Source organism: Tiliqua scincoides, chromosome 2 (genome assembly GCF_035046505.1).
Source record: "Tiliqua scincoides isolate rTilSci1 chromosome 2, rTilSci1.hap2, whole genome shotgun sequence".
Classification (NCBI taxonomy): Eukaryota; Metazoa; Chordata; class Lepidosauria; order Squamata; family Scincidae; genus Tiliqua; species Tiliqua scincoides.
The window spans coordinates 123471169-123495045 of record NC_089822.1 but is presented as its reverse complement, the minus strand read 5'-3'; the positions used below and the strand labels follow the sequence as shown (position 1 = coordinate 123495045).

Genomic DNA, 23877 nt, shown 5'->3' with positions numbered 1-23877 from the left:
GGGGAAAGAACAAGGCGATCTGCTGCTCCCATTACTGGCAACCCCCTGCATAATAATGCTGATCTCCATTTAAACCGCTTGGCAATCTGCCCTCATCTTGCCACCCTGTACATTTTGGAGATCTCAGCCATCTCAAAGTGCCAGGAACTCTTCCACCCACTCTAGTTCCCTCCCTCTTTGCATATATAACTTTGTCTGAATCCACCCAGCCTGCTGCCTTTCAGTGCCTGGCTGGCTAGGTTCCTCTGCTCTGACTGACAGCTTTCCTGTGTGTGAAGAAAGATGTCCATCTCTGTGACCAAGAAGACCTACTGGAGCACCACTGCTGCCCCCGTGCGCACCTTCAGCAGCCGCTCCTACACCCCAGGCCCTGTCAGCAGCTCCCGAGTCAGCACCACCTACGCTTCCTCCAACTATGGGGTCAGATTTGGAGGTGGCAGCAGCAGCTTCCGGGGGTCAGGTTTAGGCTTGGCACCTGGTGGCATCACTGCTGTGAGTGTGAATAAGAGCCTTCTGGCCCCACTCAACTTGGAGATAGACCCCAAACTCCAAGAACTGAGAAGCAAAGAGAAGGAAGAGATCAAGACCCTCAACAACAAGTTTGTCAACTTGATCGACAAGGTGAGTGCCCCAGTTGTTGGCCTTTGGTCTTGCTTCTTTTGGAAAGGACAGGGAGGCAAGAGAATTGGCAGTTGAGTTCAAAGGCCATAAATCTGAATATTTATTTACTTATTTTTATTTTTCACATTTTTATACCACCCTTCCTCCAAGGAAATCCCTCCCTCCTTTTGTCCTCACAACAATCCTGTGAGGTAGGTGAGGCTGGGAGGGAGTGACTGGCCCAAGGTCACCCAGGAAGTTTCATGACTGACCAGAGATTTGAACCCGGATCGTCCAGGTCTCAGATGAACTCCAGAACCACTACACCATCCTGGTTCTATGTGAAGTTTTTTATGATGATGATCTGGTTGAATGTAGCACCGTCGGTTTACGCGGCAGGGCACCTTTGCAAAGTGAACATCACACATTTCATTTATATTCTGTCCTTCTTCCAAGGAATTCAGGACAGTGTCCACAATTCTTTTTCACCCCCTGCACATTTAATCCTCCTAACCATGCTGTGAAATGCATTAGATTGAGAGACAGTGACTGGCACAAGGTCTCCCAGTGAGCTCTCATGCCAGGGGGAGGGGAGTCAGAATCTTAATCTGGGTCTCCCCGCTATATTGTAATCTGACGCACTTACCATGCCAGCAAGATAGAAAAGTCTTTGCCTTCATGAAGCTTCCAGTCTTACAACTGGGAGAAAAGAGGCAGGGAGCGAAGCAAATGTCATTCCATGTGTTGCAAATTTGATTTTGCTTGGGAATGAGTTCTGAGGGAATCGGAAGGGAAGCCCAAATCTTGTGGGGGAATCGAGCAGTTTCTTGAATCTTCCCCTAGCAAAGCTGCTGTAACCTCCCTTGCCCTCTGTGAAGCTTCGGTCAGTTCTCTCCAACAGTGGAGCGAAGATGGAGGCAAGGTGGTTGTGCTGGCACTATTTAGCCTACTACAAGCATCACTCTTCTTTCTGCCTATACTGAAGAGACTGGAAATGGATCTCAGGATGGTAAGTCTCTCTTTCTCTTCTCTCTCCCCCCCCCCCAAGGAATGAATTAAAGCAGGCTAGAAGAGGGGGCTGGAGAGCCATTTTGAACGGCATCTGTATTCCTGGCAGTCGGAGATGGTCCAAAACTTCCTGATGCCTGAGGCAGTGTGACAGATGCTACCCTCCCTTGCTGGTCATTGTGCTAGTCTCTGTTCCTCCAGCTCCCTAGACTGAAAAAAAGACAAGGGGGACAGAGCAGAAGAGGAAGCGTGGAGGAGAGAGGTGGGCTAGAGTGTCTGCAGTGGTCTAGCCCACCACTCTCTTTTCCGCACTCCTGCTCGGCCCCATTCATCCTTTTTCCAATTCAGGAGTGGGAGGAAGAGAGGGAGGAGGATCAGTGGAGGTGAGTGGGCAGATGAAGGTGGGCTTCCTCAGCCAATCTGCTGCCTGAATCAGCCTCATGGATTGGCCAACTCTGCTGGCAGTGCAGGTTTTCTTCATTCAGACACGGGCAGTGCAAAAATTGGGAGGGCCTCGCCCGTGACAGAATTTCTGGCAAGCGCCTCCATGCAGTCTGCCTTCCACACACTGAGGGGATGGGTATGGCAGAGCTCTCCAAAGTGTTTGAATGTTGTACCCATGATATTTAGAAGTAAAATGTGCATTGCCAGGAGTTCAAATTGACTTTGACAGCACAGGCCCAGTGCAGGTGAAACAAGCCCAAGGCCCAATCCTATCCAGTTTTCCAGTGCCGGTGCGGCTGTGCTAATGGGGCATGCGCTGCATCCTATGGTGTGGAGGCAGTCACAGAGGCCTCCTCGAGGCATGTTCCCTTGCCTCATGGCTGCATTGTGGCTGCACGAGTGCTAGAAGGTTGGATAGGACTGGGCCCTCAGTTTCCTGCTTAGGATAGGAGACTGTGTGGTGCCACAGCTATATGGTGGCTGTATTGTAGCCAAATATGACTACTACTACTACTACTACTACTACTACTACTACTACTAATAATAATAATAATAATAAATAGGAGCCCATGTTTGGCCACCGCCAAATTATTGTTTTTCTTAGAGGTGGCACCTTTATTACTATTGCTGAGATGACTCCTGTTTTTATAATAATAATAATAATAATAATAATAATAATAATAATAATAATAATAATAATAATAAAGACTCCTGGTTTTTATTGTTGTTTGCACTTGTATTCAGCCTTGTCTTTTAGAGAAACTCACACGGGGTGCCCAGTGACCCCCGTCACGGAGGGCTGGCTGGTCCCACTGGCTTAGCTTCAGCAATGCCACAGCGTCAGGGTTTCCCTAACCAACCACTTGAGACCTTGGCATAGAGAGCTAGTGTGGCGTCATCTAGTCAGAGGCAGACTAGAACAGGTGAAACCTTGGTTCAAATTCCACTCAGCTAAGGAGCTTTCTAGGTCTGTCACTCAGTCTAATCTGCCTCACAAGGTTATTGTAGAAGGAGAAATCCTCCCCAATAGATTACTTCACTGCAATAGTCTCCTTTTTTTCTGGCTTCAGCAAATCCTTGTCCCTACTTTTGCTGTGGTGATGGTGGGAAGATGCCTTGCTAAAATGAGATTACTGCGAGCTTCTCAATTTGCCACTCTTCAAGTTTGGGTCCCCTAGTCCACATCTGCAGAAGTGAAATCTTGGAGCGAGAGTCTGCCTGCCTGCCTGCCTGCCTGCCTTTGAAACTTGTATGCTGCCTTTCTGGCCAAAAAGGACTGACTTCCTCTAATTCACAGACACATATATCAGAGCACATGGATGAACATTGAGATGCAAGGTAGTGCATTGCCTGACACTTTCATGTGCTGGTGAAACTCATTTAGATAAGTGATTCTGGGGCAATATTCACAAGTGGCAGCCTTTTCCCCAGAAAGTTCAAGGCAATTTGAAAGAAGATGTAATATGTACACTGAGCTCATTTTTGTCTCTGATAAAGGAGTTTTGCAAGTCTTTGTATTGTGCTTCAGAAACCTGTTTGATCAGTGGCAACAGTGAGGTGAAACAAATTATACGTATTTGCACATTATGGGAAGCTAAATCCCTCTAAAGTACCTTATGTCCTCTTCACACCTATGATTTGTTTCCAGCCATAGTTAAAACACTCTCGGCACAATTCTAACCAGGTCTACTCAGTACAGGAGGTCTGGCTCAGTTGGTAGAGCTGCCACCTTGTATGCCTGAAAATCTGAGGCTGCCAGCTCGAAACAACTGGAAGTACCAGAGAACTGAGGACACGCTTTTGCTGTCAAGTGGAGCATGGGAGGCAAAGGGCCAGAGAGAGACCAGACTGGGAAGGAATCCAGCTGGAACAAGGAGTTCTACGAAGGGGGTTTAGAACAGCCTGCCTATGTAAACCACCTTGGATTAAAGTCTGAGGAGAAATCTGACGACCAAAGAAAGGCAGTATATATAGATAGATAGATAGTAAGTCCTATTTTGTTCAACGGGGCTTACTCTCAGGAAAGTGTGGTTAGGATTGTAGCCTCTGACACCTAAAATCAAACTACACATTATGTTCTAGTTTGGTTTTCTGCATGCACATGAGTGATTTACTTAAATATGAGCCACAGAGATGGGGGGGTTGCCATCAGGATTGGCACTGTGGTGCATGAGGAACTCTGGGAATTGTAGTTCTATGAGTTTAGGTAAGGGCCCTTTAGTGGATATTTGATTTGAACTAATGGTCTGTGGTAAATTCTTTGGGTGAATCCAATACTGGTTAGTCGTACAGATGTGCTTCATGTACCAGAACACATGAAACAGTTCCAGGGGCTGGGTACGGTACTTTTTTAGTTTCTTGTGGCAGCTGTCTCTGTGTGATAAACCATTGGTGAGCCTGATGTGCAGTGCGGTTCACTGATTTGTCCTGCCTGGAGTTGGAGAAAGGTTTGCAGACTGCTCTTCTGAGAACATTCTCTAAGCAGGGTCAGCAGCACTATGAGGAAGACTGAAGTGGTTGCCTCAGGCAGCAGGTTGGCAGGGGTACTGATCTCCACCTGCCCACTTGCCTCCACTGCTTCTCTTCCTCCTGGACTGAAAAAAGAAGAAGGAGTGAGTTGAAGAGAAAGTGTGGTGGAGAGGAGAGTATTGGGCTGGAGCTTCTCTGCCACCCTTTCTCTTCTGCGCCACTCCCATCTCCCATTCTAGGAGGAGCAGAGGCTGGCATATCACTAGACAAAGGGGGCAGCACTTGGCACTGTGCCTCAGGAACCAGGAGGTCTTGGGCAGAACACATATGACAGACAATGTGGTAAGCTGCTGTGTAGAGATGTGAAATGTACTGCTGCAAGAACCATTCTGAAGCAGACTCCTTTTCGTAATTATTTTTAGGGGCTTCAAATTTTATGGACTTCTCACTGACTGTGGGATGGAGGGGGACAGGAAGGAAGAGAGCTGTCTGTTGACCAAGCTGGCTTATACAGTGAACATTTTGACAAATTAGGAGTGGACAAACCAGGTTCCCTGTATCCTGGGCAACGTTGACCAACTCTGCCTAGCTTGTCATATGGGGTTGACATTATTCTAGGTTTTAATGGTCTGCCTGTTTATGTCTCTATTATCCAAGCCTGGGCAATGGCTGGCAAGCAAAGCCTTGCCCGTTGCAAACCATATTTCAGCTTGGGGGGTGATGCTGAATGGTCTTAGGTCAGCTTCTGGTGATGATATGACTTTAAAGCATGACTGGGGGGGGGGGAGTGTGGTGTGGGATGCCCAGCCCTTAGAAGCTGCAGCTGGCTTGATCAAGTCCTGAACTTCCAATGTTCGTGACTGTGGTCATGCCCTGGCTCCATCAGGGGACAGGTGGGTAACTACATGGGGTCCCAGGGCAGGTTCCCTTAGCAACCTGGCACTGCCACTGAGCATAACCACCTGAAGCTGGACTGGAATTGTAGTCTGCCAATGCCCAGAGGCTACATTTCCTCAGCCATTTACACCAACACAGTCCACTGGAGTTGATAGACTTGCATAGTAGGATCCTGGTAGATTGGGCCCAAGATAAATGGAATTGTTGAAGAGCACAGACGAATGCACATTTACTTGGGAATTAACTGGCACTGACTTTTCAGCAGGCATGTACAGGTTCCTTTTAAGAGTTGGAGATGGTAGGACATGACTGCCACTCCCCTTTTCCAGTTTTCCTCCATTCTTCTCCATGTCTGGTTTCCTACTGATATCCAGAGTCGCCTGTGTGCTTGGCAACCATCAAACAATTTAACCTTTCCAATGCCAAACTCTCATGTAGATGAGAACCAAGCGTTGCTTGTTTTATTTCTGCCCAAACATCTTTCCAGCCTACTAAAGGGAAATGAAATTTTTGAAAGCCCATTTAAATGTTCCTTTTCTAAATCTCCAGAGGTATTTTAACTGGATGGAATCCTTTCTGGTCCTTCCCAGGTCCGCTTCCTGGAACAGCAGAATAAGATGCTGGAGACAAAATGGAGCCTCCTCCAGAACAAGAAGACCATCCAAAGCAACTTGGACCGTATTTTTGATGACTATATCAACCACTTGCGTCGGCAGCTGGATGGCTTGGGCCAAGAGAGAGTGAGGCTGGATGCTGAGCTGGGAAACATGCAAGGGCTTGTGGAGGAATTCAAGACTAAGTGAGTGGGGGAGTGGCAGGGTGGGAAGGGGGTGTCAGAATGTCCCCTTCATGTCACATCTGAGTAAACAGCATCTTGCTGCACGTCCCATAGTCAAGTTTCTCTTATTTTTCATGTGCCCCCTGGAATTTTATGCAGTGTTTGGCTTCTTGAGACTATTATGTTTTGCTTAGAAAAAATTTACTTGTCCTCCTGGATGCCTTTCCCTTTCCACTAAAGTTGCCAGTGGTTGCTGATGGCTTGAGTCCAATTGCTCAACATTCCTTTTGGCTGACTTTGGACAATGCAGATATTGTATAACCTCTCCAATCTCTCAATCGTGGTCAATGCGAAACAGGTTCACCGTTTAACCAGGGTTTGAAGTTTGTTAACAAAACCTGGTTACGTGGGAACTTTTGTTAAGGTTGATTTGATGCCAATATATTCATAGAGTCCCATGTCAGTCAGCATGGCCTGACAAGGGGCTCAGGATCCTGTGAAACTAAGCTCCACTGGTCCCATCCCTCTCCCACCGCACTGCCTCCCCCTGCCCCGGAATGCCTTTGACCCACCTCCCCCCACACCCCCTTTCACCTCTCTGCCACCCGGCGGTTTGCTGGGCAATGGAACGCAAGCCCAGTGCTGGAGCTGGCCCAGTGTGGGCTCGCACTGGGCTAGCTCCAGCACTGGACCCACGGTAAGGGCACACAAATGTGCCAGTGGTAAGCCGGCACTTAGTGTTCAAATTGGACCCTCACTCAACAGTGTGTTTGAAGGGTTAGCTTTCCATATATAGTAATGAGGAATCTTCTTCACTTGCAATACTGGCCCCTGTGTTGCCTGAGGCCAGGACTGCGGAATGCCTTCTAGTAGTCACTTCTGGTTTTACGAAAACCTCAGTAAGCCTCCGGAGGCCAGGGAAATGCAATGGTGGTGAGGGCCAGTGGCTGGCACTGCCACTCCTGGAGGTATGGCATCCTGGGGCATTTGCCTCCCTTGATCCCCCCAGGTATGTGATCTCCCCTGTGATCTCAGTGATCTCCCCAGTCATCTCCTTTGCCAGTCGTGATCTGGAAATAACAAGATCATTTAGCCATGAAATTTTTTCCCCATGAAACCTGGTGCTACTGGTGCGAAGAGACGTCCATTCTACCCATGATCTGCAGAGATCATGTGCAAAGAGACAGGTGACTCTTTGCACTGGGTCATGTGAAGCAATTAGCATGGTGCTGTGACAGTGTTACTGCTGAAGAGAGAGGAGTCTGACAGGGCTGGAGCATTCATTAGGACTGCCATGATGATGCCACTGAAATCTGCTCTTTTCCCTCCTGTGGTGAGTTATCCTTGCCCAGTCTGGAGCTGGGGCCATAGCTCCATGCTAGCACCGATTCTGCATGAAGGTTCAATCCCTGGCTTCTCTAGGTCGGGTTGTTTGTGGCACTGCAGAGATGCTGCCAGTCACTGCTGACCATAGCTCGAACTAGATGGACCAATGGTTTGGCTGAGTAGAAAGCAGCTGCATGTCTCGATTTAAAAAGGCACCAGCAGATTCTCCCACAGGAAAAACAGGGACTGCAGCAAATACCAGAAACCTGTTCCTATAGCTGCAGAGACTTGCAAAATGTAGGGAAGGTGGGTTGCATAGTCAGTACTATAGGAACATTCTGGCTCCATTCTTAGTCTCATTTTTGGTTAGAATTTTCAGTTACCTGCTTCAGAAATTAAAGGAAAAACAACCAGCCCATTTTAAATCATTGGTGCTCTGATCATTAGAAACCCTCTGTCATAAAAACTCTACACGTGGTAGCTTTGTCCCATGTTGGCTCTAAGCCCTCTAAGCCTTCTGTTCTCCTTGTCTTGAGCACAATGACTATTTCAACAGCACATTGCCAAGAGGGTCAACGAAACTGTTTCACGACAGTCATGACTATTTTTAAGTGAGGCTGATGCATACGTCTGCTGTACCTCTGGCACATGACATTCTTCTGTACATGCAACAGAGCATGTTTTTATAATGAAGAGAATATTGTCAGCTGGGTGAGAAAAGGCAGTGCTGCCTCCCCAAAACGAAGGTCTTGAAAATCACTGTTGCATAACACTTGGTATCTGAAGGTATGAAGGTATTCTAAGGTATGAAGTGCAACTGGAAGATGTGACTGAATGATACATGAAACAGACTTGCAAATCAGGCTAGGCTCAGTTATTTATTTCAGCCCCACCGTTCTGCCATCAAGGTAGCAAACGTGGGGTTCCCAGGGCAGCCTTCCACCCAAACATTGACCAGACTGGGTTCTGCTGAGTACTGGAAAGGCTGCTGCAATATGTGCTCTGCTATTTCTTGACCTGATTTAATGTTTAACACAAGACGTCCTTGAACTGAACCCTGCCCAGAAACTGCCTGTCCCTTCTGACCCAGACCTGCACAATGTGCAACTTATCAAGGCCCACTAACCATGAAGGGTATTTCAGCAGGTGCTTGGATATGCCTTCACTTTTGGGAAGCAGGATGGGATGACTAAAACAGAGGGCCAGCAAGCACCTGACAGTCTACAGTTGGTGGGTCGTATTCAGCTTAGAGGGGTCACCAATTGTGCTTGCCTGCCCTAACCCCAAGTGTATGGGCATGGTTGTGGTTACTTTATGGGGAAGGAAAGGAGGGGTTGGGTACTTTGTGCATGTTCAAATGCAACATTGCCTTCGTATGTTTCTCAGCATGGAGAATGGCTTAGAAACGGCTTAGCGCTGGTTCATGATAAGCCACGCATGGCTTGCTTGCTTGTAGTCTGTAATTCTGTTTCTGTTCTGACAGGTACGAGGATGAAATCAACCATCATACTGAGAAGGAAAATGAGTTTGTCCTGCTGAAAAAGGTGAATGAGAGAGATCAGTCATGTTTACTGGTGAATAATGATCATTTCCTGGGTGGACCTTGTGGGAGTGTCTCTGTTATAATGGTGGCTTGTGCTCTGTCCCCTTAGGAAGTGGATGAAGCCTACATGAACAAAGTTGAGTTGGAAGCCAATGTGGAAGCACTGATAGAGGAGATCAACTTCCTGAGGCAGCTATATGAGGAGGTACATGTGGACTGTAAAAAACAGGGTCTTGCCTTCTAAAACCTTTCTTCTCCCTGGGAGCGTCAAGGAGTGCCTGCCAAAATGGAAAAGGGGGTAGCACTTTCTTTCCACAGATAGGAAGTGGAAGTGCACTTTTTAAAAAAATGCAAAGTAGGCTGAATCAATAGAGTAGGAAAAATTGCCTGAATTTCCTTTTCTGCACAACTGTTAAAGGCAAAGGTATTTCTCCCTCCCTGACTTTGCACCAGGTCACCCTAAAGTCAGACCTGTTTGAAATGACGTCAGGTTGTCACCTATTCATAATGGGCAATGATTTAATAATAATATCCTGTTCCCAAGGAATGCTGGGGATTGAGGTTCTGTGAAGGAGCTGGGACTCTCTAACAGAATTCTCTTGAACACTCTTGCCAAAGCACAGTTCCCAGGATATTTTGGAAGAATCTATGACAGCAAAACGAACACTAATTTATAGTGTAGGTGTTCCCTTTTGGTTTCAGTAGTTGATGCAACAGGATCCATCATGAAAGCAAAGCCAAGAAAATAATTTGTTTTGCATTAAATCAAATTGCAGCCCTAATAATAGGTGAACAGTAAATTCACTAATAGCCCCAGTACTTTGTTTGGAAAAAATAGAAGAAGAAGAAAAAAAGGTGCAGGAACTCACAACTTGTTAATCTTTTATTTATTTATTTTTATATTACCGGAATTTTATAATACCGGAATATAATCTATTTTACAACTCATCTTGAGCCAATAGAGGGTGTGTGACCACATGATTTTTGATTCATAACTTCATAACTTAATCAATTCATTAACCCATCTTTTGTGGTTCCCCCCTTCCCTGTGTACTAGGTCCCCATTCCCCATTATTATTCCGATCAATCTGTTAAAATCATTGGGCTTAGGGGCTTAACTGTTAAGCCCCTAATTATTGATTATTGGGCTAATTATTAATTATTGGGCTTAATCAATCTGTTAAAATCATTGGGCTTAGGGGTGCATAACTATGGGTTTGGTTGTAGGCTCAACATACAATCTACTGAGTCTACTCACAATTCCATATAGTGCATGTCTACTGAAAATTAAGTACACTGAGTTCAGTGGGCCTTGCTCCGGACTAAGCATGCGTAGGATTACACTTTTAAGCTTTTAGAACCCAGGCATTCTTAATGATGACTTTGAATTTCTTATCTGCCAGATAATGGGTTTGCCTTATATTGGATTTTGGTTAGAAAATGCATCTGGAACCTCACTGTGCAAAGAGAGGAGGGGTGAGAATCAATGTCTTAAGAGAAAAATGTTTTAATAGTAGTTCTTGGAATAAATTTGCACCTATGCCAAGACAACATCCCTCCCTTCTGCTCTGCTTCAGTTTCTCTGACTTGCCGGGTGCACACCAGGTCTCACACTTCCTAAAACTGGATACATTGCTCAGTCCAGGCATAAGATGAGTCCCTCTGTTAGCAAGCATATGGTTACTCTAGGCACCACACATGAACTCATGTTGCTGCCTGGCTGTCACCTGATGTCTCAACTAGAGCAGAAACTAGCCCCCCCCCCCTCTCTCTCTCTCTCTCTCTCTGATGGCACAAGCCATTTTACATATTGTTTTGCAGACCCCTTTACAGGCCCCTTTGGAGACCCCTGCAGAGTTCTTCTCATTGATCTGGTGGATCACATCAATTTAAACTTAATAGAGGAAAGAAAATAATGGTGTGGGGAGGGGAATGAGATGGTTCTTTGGTTCTCAGCACAATCTCATTATTGCTCCCTTATTGAGGGGCAAGACTGGGAGAGATGGTGGTGTGTCTACCGTAGTTCAGTCTTCTAACAACTATACTACATGGGCTGTCAGCTGCTGGGGAATTGAAGTGAAAAAGGAGGAAGTGGCCTGGGAAGCAGATGGGGAAGATGCATGGGCATGATCTGAGAGGACACATGATGAGGCAGGCACCTTGCTGAAACTGAGCAGGACAGGTCTAGGTAAGTGTCTGGCTGGATGCCCTCCTGGAGACCTCATGGGCTCATAGATGCCTCCCTGGGTTCCATAATGGAACCCAATCTCTCAAGCTGTTTGGGGGGGGGGGAGAGAGACTTGTCCACTAGTCAGAAGCGTCATTCCTGTCAACGGGATTGTCTCCCGTACAGACAGTGGCAGTCTGCACCTATGCACATTTACTCCAAAGTAAGCCCCACGGTGTGCCTTGGAATCTGTCCCAAGTAAGTGCGGATAGGACTGCAGCATCCTTTCCTCCTTTTTTTAAAGGAAGGAAGCATCTCATCCTCCTCTCTGAGGTTTCAATCTTATCCACACTTTCCTGGGGCTTACTTCTGAGTAGACATGCCTAGCATTGCATTGTCAGTCTGGAGGAGAATGAAACGCAGCTCCAAGGGGCACCTCCTATTTCCAGCTCCAGACTGCAGAAGTTTTTGGAGCTCCCCCTCGACCTTTGATCCAGGCAAGTGGGTCACTCTCCCAGTGTCTCAACCCACCAGTGGCTCTCCCCAGAAGGCTTTTTGCCCCTAAGGGACATCAACCCCCCCCATCTCTCACACAGGAAGGGATTGAAGATCACTTACGTCTCCCTGCACACTTCTCCAGCTTGGGTGGGCTCGAAGGGCTCAAAGTCCCCGTGAGAGGAGTCAAGGGAAGACTTGCCTTCTCCTGGAAAGTGCAGGGACAGCTCCTTCAGGGGCGCGCCTCCTGCCGCTGCTGCTCCGGAACGAGCCTTTGGAGAGCCTCTGGGCGGCGGCAGGGCGCAGCAGGCAGCAGGAGGTGGGGGGGGCTGCATTAAAAAAGGTGCAGGAACGCCATACCGGTGCGTTCCATTAGAGAAAAAGCCCTGAATATCCCAATCCTGTCCCTTGCCAGCCCAGAGCATGCAGTGCCACTGTTGGAGTACAGACTGCATGATGGGGGGATCTTTTTTTACCTGCCTCCATAGGCTGCCTGGCCTCTAATGGGTCACCTTGGATAGTTGGCATAAGTACAAGTGGCCTCGAGGAGTGCTGGGCCAGGAAAAGGGGGATAGGATCTTGGCGTGTGCTGCTGCTGCGATCCTCCCCCTCCTGCCCCCAGTACAGCCTACTCCCCACTCCAGTCCTCCCCCACTGGGAGCCACTGGCATATGCATGGGCCTCCAGCTGTCTGTGCCATTGACTCCGAAGTGCATGATGACAGTGCAGTTTTTGCACCACCTGACCACAGCTTACTCTGATGGATCACAAGATCCTTCAATGTAAGCCCAGCATTGGATTGGGCTGCCTGAAGCATTGTATTCTCAGGTTGAGAATGAACTAGAAGCAGAAACTAGCCTCAGAATATGTATCCTTCTCCATATTCAGTTCAGAATATGTATCCTTCTACTCTGGACTGTTATTCTAAATTGGTGAATTCTCATCTAAGCTTCTGTTGATTTAGTTTGCGAGGCGATGAAAAAAGACCTCGATTGTTGATGTACCCAGAAGCTTAGGATTAGCAAGGTTTATCTCATTAGTCTGCATAGGCATGGATTCTGTTTTGCAAAGTGCTTTGCTTTACTGGACTCTTGAGAAACTTGCTTTCACTTCCATGTGATCTAGGAAACCTCCATGCAGGTAACTGTGAATGGAGTCAAGGGAAAGATCTATGGAAGGAGGAGAACCTTTCCCAAGAATTGATGTTGGTAGAGAGGACTGAGAGCTTGTCCATTGGATGAGACTGGAGAGAAAGGTCTTGCCAAAACAAAAACAGGAGACGGGAAAGAGCAGTTTTGAGGCTTCTCTTGGTTTCTTAAGGCAGTTTGCTCCTAGGTCATGGATCATCACAATCTTTGCTTCTTTCTTCATTGCAATGCTGGAGATTCGCGCCCTGCAAGCTCATATCGGTGACACCTCTGTGATCTTGTCCATGGATAACAATCGCAGTCTAGACTTGGACGGCATCATCTCCGAGGTCAGAGCGCAGTATGAAGAGATAGCTTCCAAGAGCCGGGCTGAGGCGGAAAGCAAGGACCAGATCAAGGTGAGGTCTTTGCTTGCACCTCTCATACTTGGGGGCGTAACTGGTTTGACCTGGCCTGATCAGAGCTGCTACCCAATCAGGGTTGAATGGATGACTCCAATTTCAGAAGCTATCTCCATAAGAAGTTGGAAAGTTGCAGGCTGAGTTTGTTCATGCTTGTTATGCGACTTGTTTCTAGTAAGAAACAAAATTCTGATGGACAGCTCATGTAAGCTTCATGTGAATGGGAGTCACTGCTGATTTGTTAGTAGATTGACAGATTAGTAGATTTCCTGGGTGTGAGCCCCATGGACTCTAACGGGGCTTACTTCTGCATAGACATGCATAGGATTGGGCTGTGACAGCACAATCCTATGCATGTCTACTCAGGAGTTAGTCCTCTAAACTTAGTGAGACTGATCGAATAATCCCATGCATGTCCATTCAAAAGAGGCTTATTCCCAGGAAGGTATGTATAGGATTGCAGCCTGAACCGCAAGTAAAGTGTATGTTGGATTGGAGTCTGATTCAATTGATAGTTCATTCATGCACTGTTGGTACTGTGCACTCTTTGATCACCTTGCGTGACTTTGATGGACTTGGCCAGAGAATGCAAGTTGGAGAATGAAGCACAGGAAAATGTTTCACTGTGCAAAAGAGAACATTTTGAAACATGCACCCGCCCAAATAACAATGAAATTTGATTCTGGTTTTCCCAACTTCAGCAGGCCCCAGCTAATGTAATTCACATGCTTCAGCGGTTCTTTGGGCCACTGCAAGGGTGGGGGAGGGGCAATGATAGCACTTCCGGGATTGTGCCGCCAGCAGTGACAAAAGGACTCTTAAAAAACAATGGGGGGTTGCCATGGTCCCCTGGAGGGTGCAGGGAACCCACAGGCACTTCTGCAAGGCTCCAAACTCCTCAAAAACGTGATGGAGATCCACTTCCCATTTCCAGTTTTCATCTGCAGGGAGGTTCAGAGGGGTCTGCAGGCTCCCTGAACCCTCCAGAGGACCATGGCAACCCCCAGTAAGTTTTTAAAAAGCACTTTTGTCCCCAGTGGTGGTGCAATCATGGGAGCAGAATTGTCACCATCACTCTACCCCTTAAGGAGGCAGAAACGGGGCTTCCCTGGCTGGATCATCGAGGTGCCCCAGTTTGAGAGTTTCTGAATACTCCCTTAATATCCTACTTTTTTTGCCTCGCCAATAAAATAAATGGTTGGACTGTTCATAATTTGTGTGGCTGAAAAGTGGCAATCCTAGGCTTCGTGACTGGGACTCTTGAGGAATTTGAAGTCATGTGAAAATCTGTAAGTTGCCATATGTGAAGGAGGAAAAAAATAGCAGCCTGTTTTCGTTTTCCTTCAAATCCACTCATGGGAAATTCTTTAGAAAGAATTCTGCATTTTGTGATTGGTGGGGGCAATCTGGGTAACTATGCCAACCAGCCAGCATTTACTGGTTTGGCCAGTAAAACTACATTCTGCCATGTAATTGTTCGCAGATTTGAGGGAATCAGTCAGTCCCACATATAGAAAAGCTGAGCTTTGTTAAGAACTTCAGCAGGGAAGGAATTGCTGCCACTGATACGCAGACAGAACAAGAAGACAAGGGGAAAAAAATGAGTGTGCTAGTCAAAGTTGGAGAGACTTTAACCCACATGACTTTAAACTAGCAACAAAATAGGTTATAGTTTCCCCTATTGGTGGGGATTAACATATATATATCCACACCCACCCAATGACTATATACTGGGTGGAACTGCTGATGTGCTATTGCTCTTCCAGCAGTAATTAGCACCAGGGTTCCCTGTAAGCCGCACAGACACAGATCCAGAAGGATCTCTCCAAATTGGCAGAATGGGCAGCAAAATAGCAGATGCGTTTCAATGCAAGTAAGTGTAAAGTCATGCACATTGGGGCAAAAAATAAAAACTTCACATATAGGCTAATGGGTTCTGAGCTGTCTGTGACAGATCAGGAGAGAGATCTTGGGGTGGTGGTGGACAGCTTGATGGAAGTGTCGACCCAATGTGCGGCGGCAGTGAAGAAGGCCAATTCTATGCTTGGGATCATTAGAAAAGGTATTGAGAACAAAGCAGCTACTATCATAATGCCGTTGTACAAATCTATGGTAAGGCAATACCTGGAGTATTGTGTCGAGTTCTGGTCGCTGCATCTCAAAAAAGACATAGTGGAAATGGAAAAGGTGCAAAACAGAGTGACTAAGATGATTACGGGTCTGGGGCACCTTCCTTTTGAGGAAAGGTTATGGTGTTTGGGCCTCTTTAGCCTAGAAAAGAGATGCCTGAGGGGGGACATGACTGAGACATACAAAACTATGCATGGGAAGGATAAAGTGGAAAAAGAGATGCTCTTTACACTCTCACATAACACCAGAACCAGGGGACATCCACTAAAATTGAGTGGTGAGAGGGTTAGGACAGACAAAAGAAAATATTTCTTTACTAAGCGTGTGGTTGGTCTGTGGAACTCCTTGCCACAGGATATGGTGATGACATCTGGCCTGGATGCCTTTAAAAGGGAATTGGACAAGATTCTGGAGGAAAAATCCATTACGGGTTACAAGCCATGATGTGTATGTGCAACCTCCTGATTTTAGAAATGGGCTATGTCAGATGCAAGGGAGGGCACCAGGATGCAGGTCTCTTGTTATCTGGTGTGCTCCCTGGGACATTTGGTAGGCCGCTGTGAGATACAGGAAGCTGGACTAGATGGGCCTATGGCCTGATCCAACGGGGCTGTTCTTATGTTCTTAAGGGGTCCATGTACCAGTGTGGACCCCCTGGAGGGAAGATTGCAGACCCCCAGTGTTAATCAAACTCCGTTTTCCTCTAGCACTGCCCATCTTGGCTTCTGCCCTGTAGTGGCCTTTTCAATCCAAAGTTATCATCTTTAATCTTGGTTGTGAGAATGGGAACAGCAATGGCAAATGGGGCTGCTAAGGGGAGAAGAAAAGAGGGCATCTGGGGATGTGGGCAATGCCTTGAATTATTGGTGAGCCTCAACATTTGACATGGGGATGGCTGCACTTTGCACTTCACTATGTAAATGATCCAGCTTGGCACAGAAAAATTCTTGAGCATTCAGAGTGTGTAAGATAGATAATCCCAGTCACAACAAGTCCTGTGTTATTATCCTCCTGTTGTTGATGCAGCAGAGTGCAGTGGAGAGATAATAGCTTGCCTAAGGCTACCTAGTAAGATCATAGCCCAAGTGAAGTTTAAAACAGGGATTTCCTGGTTTATGACTCACCATTCCTCCCAATTGCTTTTGAAAGAGAGCTGGAAATCATAGGAGACTACGGGCCCGATCCTATCCAATTTTCCAGCACCGGTGTAACTGCAATGCAGCCACGAGGTACGGGAACAGATGTTCCCTTACCTTGAGGAGGTCTCTGTGACCGCCTTCCACCACAGGATGCAGTGCAAGCCCCATTGGCACAGCTGCACCGGAACTGGAAAATCGGATAGGATTGGCCTATATACGCAAACCATGTCTCATGTTTGCATCACAACATTTCTCCAAGAAATGTAGGATATTTCCCCCCCCCTGTTTTTACCCCTCTGAGTTAAAGGTTTGTGTGTGAGAGAGAGAATCAAGGACTATAAAGGTACAATGATGTTAATAGCTGAGCAGGATTTTGAACCCATGTCTCTAAGTCCAATACTCTACCTAGAGATTGCCAGGAGAAGGTTTCCACTCTTAATGCATAACATTTTGTTTAACCAACAAAGAATGACAGAGGTAAAGAGGCAGGTTTCAGTTTGCAAAAGTGTTCCTTTGTCATACTCTGTGGTTCTCTAATTTCCACCCTTTGCTGTCATCCTCCTTCTCTCAAGGTCTTCCCAATAACTTTGGAATAACTTCCCAATAACAACATAAGACTTGTCTTCTTTATATCCCTCCTGTAGTACCAAGAGCTCCAGACAATGGCTGGCAAGCATGGAGATGACCTCCGCAGCACCAAGAATGAAATCCATGAGCTCAACAGGCTGATTGCCCGGATACAGTCAGAAATTGAGGCTCTGAAAGGCCAGGTCAGGAAACCCTTGACAATTCCAAACCAGTTGCCTGATTATGATTGGTGGACACAGCTTCAGTTGAGCCTGAAGTGCTTTTTTGCATCACTGGCAAAAAAGGCAATTGCAGAACTTACCATCTACATGTTGACAGTGAGGAAGCTGAAGGAAAGAAGGGTGGTAAGGGATGAATGTGAGCCAACTGAGTTATAGGACTGGTCCCATTTGGGTGTGAGTATTGATGGGTTAGACCAGCAGTTTTCAAACCCTCCAGGAGTTTGAAAACCTCTCTAAGTTCTGGAGGAGGGAGGGGGGAGGCAGCAGCGTGATCCCCAGGATCACTTACCCAAGCCTCCTGCAGCCTGCTGGGGGTGCGGGGAGCCCTGTGCGACCTTCTGCAGGGCTCCCTGCAGCTTCGAAAGTGAAAGTGGAGTGATTGCACTCCACTTCCGGTTTTGCAGAAGGGGAGCATGATTGCAAAGAGCTTTGCAAGGTCTGAGCATGTCAGGGAATGCATTACGTTGGCGACGGAGCTCTGGGCAGAGTAGAGAGGGCTGAGTTGTGACATAATGGGATATCCGGAGGGAGCGGGAAATCGCAGAGTGAGTTTTCTGAACGATGTTCAGCTGGAAGAAACATGACCTAGTGACCTGCTTGTTGACCTTGGGAGTCATGCTTGTGTCTGATGCTGAAGGAAGAGACTCTTCTGCCCAAGGCTCCTTTTGTGGGATGCAAACATCTTATTAAGTTGTTAATTATAGCATTGCATGTGCTTCGTATATTCATAATGTGCTGCTTTAGTGTCGTCAGCTGGGTAGATGCAGCAAACTGCTAGTAAAAGGCCATCTATGGCTAGAAATGTTTTTTTGCCTTTTTCCTCATTTATTCTGATTGCTAGTCAGGGGCAAGGCAGGGATGTTGGAAATCCTGCCCACAGTCACTGAGCCCAGTCCTATCCAACTTTCCAAAGCTGATGCAGCCTTGAGGTGAGGGAACAAGCATTCCCTGACCTTGAAGAGGTCTCTATGATGGTGTGTCCCCCCCCCCTACAGGATGCTAACCAACGCCCTGTTGGCATGGCTGCATCTGCACTGGAAAGTTGGACAGGGTTGGGCCCTGCATCTTATTGAGACTTCTGGCTTCAGTGGTTTCAGCTGGGCATAATCTTTTGTGCCTTCTTAGTATAATTTCTTAGCCACATGGGCTAGAAATTTGAAGGGTGGTTTTTTGTTTTTTAAATCCGTTTTTGCCTGGCCCACAGGTGTACATATTTGGTCCTTGTTGTGTATAGGCAACATTGGGCAGAAATGGTTTAAAGTGAAAGCTGAGATTTCAGGAGTACTTTGTGCTCGGATTCAGCAAAAGTCAAGCCTTCTGTCCTTTGTATGGAAGATAGAAGGCTAGCTTCCCAGTGCATACATGCAAGAACATACATACATATATCTGCTGAGATATTCTCTCAAGAAATGATTAAAGGCGACTGAGCCCTGCCCTCTAGTGGTAGGTCTAATATTGTGACAGCGCCAGTGATCCTATTCTAGATCACTGTGAAATTGGCATGTTCTTTCTCTTGGTGTCTCAGCTAGCTGTCTCCCTCTTCTAAAGGTTCTCAGGTGGCAGCTCTGGCTCAGAGAATCTGGACACCACTTTGTCTGGTGCATCAGCTGCAGCCCTTCCTGGAAAAGTCAGGTCTGGGGACTGTCATACATCCGTGGGTCACCTCCCAGTGAAGCTATTGCCACATGCTCTCTATTTGAGGAGGGGCTGGAAATGCAGCTGGTCTAGAATGCTGCCAGCAAGCTGCTGCTGCTGATTTGGAGTGTGTTGCTCCATCATGACTTGAACTGCATTGGCTGCCTCTTTATTTCTGATCAAGTGCTGTGGTTTGGACTGAGGTATTTAAGGAACCCTGCTCTTCCTCCATCCTGCTCACCCACTGAGGAGGCTGTTCTCCACTGCCACCTGAAGTGTAGTTTGCAGATTGGGATTTTCTCAGTTGTGGTCCCTAGATTAAGTCCTTCTCCCATTAACCTTTTGAAGACTGGTAAAGACTTGACTGAGGTAGGCCTTGAATGTATTTTAATATACTCCCTGGAATATCTTTCTCCAGTTCTTATGGTTGACTGCATGTTTTGATGTGTTTGTGGTCATCCTAAGATGTTGGTTGGCTTTATAGTCTTAACGTAGCTGCTTTGAGAGCATTTGGGCCGAAAAAGCAGCTTATCAGACTTGAATTAATAAATAACTGACAAACCATTGAATGCTTCTCTCCTCTCAGCGTGCTAACCTGGAAGCTGCCATCACTCAGGCTGAGGAGCGTGGAGAGCTGGCAGTGAAGGGTGCCTCCAGCAAACTGGCCGAATTGGGAGCTGCCCTGCAGGCAGCCAAGCAAGACATGGCCCGTCGGCTGCGGGAACACCAGGAACTGCTGAATGTCAAGCTGGCCCTGGATATTGAGATTGCCACCTACAGGAAGCTGTTGGAAGGAGAGGAGCACAGGTGAGGGCCAACTAAAACATGCGCTTCCAGCAACCAAATGTATGCCAATTATCCTGTTGAGAAGGGCCTGATCCCAATTTCTGATCCTCTTGTCAATTACTATCCTTATTTTGTCTTTGGGGAGATGTTCAGGTTGTTATTATTATTCCCCCCCCCCCCAAAAAAAAATTAACTTCCCAGAGTCCTGCTTAAGTGACAAGGGCAACAATCATATGCACAGATTTTTTGGGAGTAAGAACAAAAGAACCTCAGAATAAACATGCACCGGCTGACAAGTTTAGTTCCACTGAAAGCAACTGAGCTCAAGACTGAAATCCTATACACACTTGCTTGTGAGTAAGTCCCATTGATCTCAGTGGGGCTTAGTTCTGAACAGATACATATGCGTGATAGCTTAGCTAACATCTCCCATTGATTTCAATAGGATTAAATTCTGTGACTATAGGCGCACTGGGGTCTGATTCTTCCCAATTCAGCACTTGCAGGGAACTTTATGAGACTCAACAGGAACTTATTTTCTCTCCTTTCCCAGAAAGCTCAAGAGGAAATTTCATGAAATGAGAATGCAGGATGCACCTTCCTCTCTGCATTGTCAAGTTGTATGCTTGTGTAACTTGACTGATTGAAGGGAAAAAATGCCAAATTAGCATTTGTGAGGTGTGCACTGACCTCTCCTTCCCCCCACTTGCCACTGTGCACATGCAGGGTGGAAAATTTTTGTTCTATGGAGATTTATCCTTCCATGCACAAGCACGCTAATTGCTCTAAGGCAGAGCTTGTCATCGTGTGGTCGAGTGGCCATTCTTGAGACTTCAGCTGAATCTCTAGATGTTGAGCCCGAGACAGAGACCGTTTGATCTGTACTTTGCAGCACATGCAGCTGCTTAGGAAGTGGCTGCCTTGCTAGGGTGCAGCACCTGCTTTGCATGCTGTAGGGCCCAGGTTCTGTTCCTGGCAGCATCTCCCTGCTTGCAGTCTTGGAGAGCTGCTGCAAGTCAATGTAGACGGGCAGTATATAGATATTCTTAATAATGATTGATGAGACCAAGCGGAAGGCAGCTTCAGAAGCTGAGGATCCCTGGCCAGTAGATACAGTCTCCTTCTTCTATGTAAGTTGCTGCCTGTGTTTTCAGCCCTTCTTTGCCTCTCCACCTCTACCATTCCTCAGTATTGTTTTGTTTTTGTTCTGTAGACTGGAGTCAGGGATGCAGGCTCTGAGCATTGAGACAATTCCACTTTCAGCTGGCTATTCCGGTAAGCAGATATTCTGTTTTGTTGAAAATCCGATATACGATGAATTGGCATGGCGATGTTTGAGGCATGAAATCTAAGGTAGCTATATGTGTTTTTTCCCCCCCTCAAAAAAGGACTCTCTTGCCTTTACTGTTGTTGGCAACCTTCAGTCTCAAAAGACTATGGTATCGCGCTCTGAAATGACTTTAGCATCTCTACACAAGGCAGAAGTTCAACAGATTAAGTTCCCCATCATGTTTCTATGCCAGAGAAAGGCTTGTGTATTGAACTTCTGCCTTTCACACAGCTTTTAGAGAGCCTTGCTGAGACAAAAACCCATGGAAAAGATGCAAATGTGTAAACCCACAGGCACGGGAAACACATTATTTCCAAGAGCTGATTCTAGTACATTTTGAATGTGGGAGTTCTTTGAAAATGGCAGTTTGAAACGCTAAAAGAAAATGATTAAATCAATGTGCATGAAGATTACGTATATATTTGACTAGATTGTCTTTTTGCATTGCAACGGCATAGTTGTCATTGCTAGTATTGCCACCTGAAGAAGAAAAATGGTTTGGCTGCTCTTGTGCAGCCATAGAAATCTGCACATAGAAGTTTTTCACAGTATGGAAGTATTTATTATTATTATTATTGCCTCCTATTGTATGCAGATCAAGTTTCACATGAACATGGAACTGCTAAAGAATTGGTAACATTCACCCAAAGTGTGAAGGATCATATCACTGCCATTATTTCTGGGTCAAAGTGGACGGATGTGTTAGCAGGATGACTGATGTGCCTTGGGATGGCCCGCCAGTGAGCTATGTCACTATTGAGAAGTTCCTTCTTTAAATGCTTCAAACTGAAGCATTTTGTTGGTGCACAATCAGTCCCTAAGTACACACTGACTTCTTGATTAAGGCATGGTAGGAAGCAACATTGCTCAAGAAGCCTTCCTATTAGGAGAGGGTGCTTTGTTCTGAGAGCTATCTGAGAAAAACTGTATGCATATTGAGAAAAGAAAGGCATATTTTTAATTTAAGAATTAAAGCTGCATCTGCTACTTTGTTACATCAATGAAAATTCTTTGTAATTGGGCAACACTTTTTATAAAAAAGTAATTATTTTTTAATATGAGTACTTATGAAAGCTGTGGATGATAAGCACCATCTTAGCAGAAAGGAGTATTCCCACTTATATGGAGAGTGAAGGGCAAATGCCTCTTGCAAGTTGACATCTGCTGCTACGTACCTTCAAAAAGCATGGGAAGGATATTCCTTGTTCTTCAAAACGGTTGCTAAGATGCAAATCTGTGCAGATTTTTATCTGCAAGGGCCCTATTTAGAACCAATTGTCCAAGTTTTAGTTCAGGAAAATCTCCTTTGCGCCAAGTACCGATCAAGCTTCTCTGTGCTTTTTCTTTCTCCTTTCCAGGTGGCCGGTCCAGTGGGTTCAGTAACTACAAGGGTGGATACAGCTCTGGCTCTTCCTACACAAGCAGTGGCTACGCCATGAATTCTGCCCCACTGGAGAGCTCGGCTGTCACGAAGACCAAGGCCATTGTCATCAAAAAGATTGAGACCCGGGACGGGAAGCTTGTGTCCGAATCCTCGGATGTGCTGTCCCAGTGAGCTGCTGTTGCCCCCAATGTGAACAACCTGTTACAGATGACAGAGTGCCTTAATCCCAGTGAGCCTTCCATAGTGGGGCTGATGGGATGGGAGCAGAGGATGGTAGAGAACTCGCCTCCCTTCTGACTTCCTTTAGCAGGTCCCCCATATCATTCCCAGGACTCTTCTCTTTCCCACTCCCACAGAGGGACAGTGATTTGCATCTTCAACCCCAGCAACAAATCTTTTCCCCTTGTTCCAGGCATGACCCTGTTCCTCCTAAGATCTGGGGTTATCAGCTGCTCATTGGGGGGGGGGGGAAGCAGAGGCTGCTCTTGTAGCTCTAGCAGCAGCCTAAATGTCAAAATCGTCAGGCAGTGTCTGCTGCAGTGGGGAAGGAAGCAATATTGCCCCGCCAGCTGCAGATCCAAGTGCTAGGAACACATTCCTGGCTTTGCTCAGTAACCAGCAGCACTTAGCATAGGATTCTTGCAACGCGCTAGTGCAGGCAGACTCATTTCAAGAGGGTCTTGCAGTCACCTGACGTGCAGGCAGTACAGGAGGCACACTCCCAGCCCTCCCTGGTGGCTGCATGTTGTAAGGGAAGAGCAGTAATTTTTTTTAGTGAGGTTTGTCTGTCACAGCTGATCTTCTCGTTGTGGAACAGCTGAACCCAAGAAGGATTTGACCTGATCTCTTTTTCACATCTGGACCAGCTTTATAAATTGCCCCCACCTCATAAGAACATAAGAGCAGCCCCACTGGATCAGGCCATAGGCCCATCTAGTCCAGCTTCCTGTATCTCACAGCGGCCCACCAAATGCCCCAGGGAGCACCCCAGATAACAAGAGACCTCATCCTGGTGCCCTCCCTCATATCAGAGGCCAGAAAGTGCTGTCATTCTTCTGTGTCTTAGTTCCCATCTGCCTATTCATGCTAAGTGGGGTAAATTGGCCTCCAGGTTGGTCAATCATCACCTTATCTCAGGGTGTCCAAAGTTTTTGGCAGGAGGGCCACATCATCTCTCTGACACTGTGTCGGGATCTGGGGGGGGGGGGAAGAATTAATTTACATTTAAAATTTGAATAAATTTACATAAATGAATATATTAAAGATGAACTTATATGAATGAATGAAGGTTGTGCAGTAGCTCAAGGCTTTGCACCAAGCAAGGCTGACCTTTCCTTTGCTGCCACTGCTGCATCACTGACGTGAAACAGCAAGCAGTGCAGGGAGCC

The 23877-nt window shown here is 46.6% G+C and overlaps 1 protein-coding gene across 1 annotated transcript; it reads left to right on the top strand.

The window, feature by feature from the left end:
* Positions 1-282: 282 nt before the first annotated feature.
* LOC136640854 (keratin, type II cytoskeletal 8-like) lies at positions 283-23665 on the top strand. Its single transcript, XM_066616213.1, has 10 exons — positions 283-621; positions 6009-6217; positions 9006-9066; positions 9175-9270; positions 9388-9390; positions 13112-13273; positions 17190-17315; positions 19576-19796; positions 20989-21050; positions 22464-23665. The coding sequence occupies exons 1-10, from the start codon at positions 283-285 to the stop codon at positions 22658-22660; spliced, it is 1476 nt and encodes a 491-aa protein (XP_066472310.1). The 3' UTR covers positions 22661-23665.
* The last annotated feature ends 212 nt before the right edge of the window (positions 23666-23877 follow it).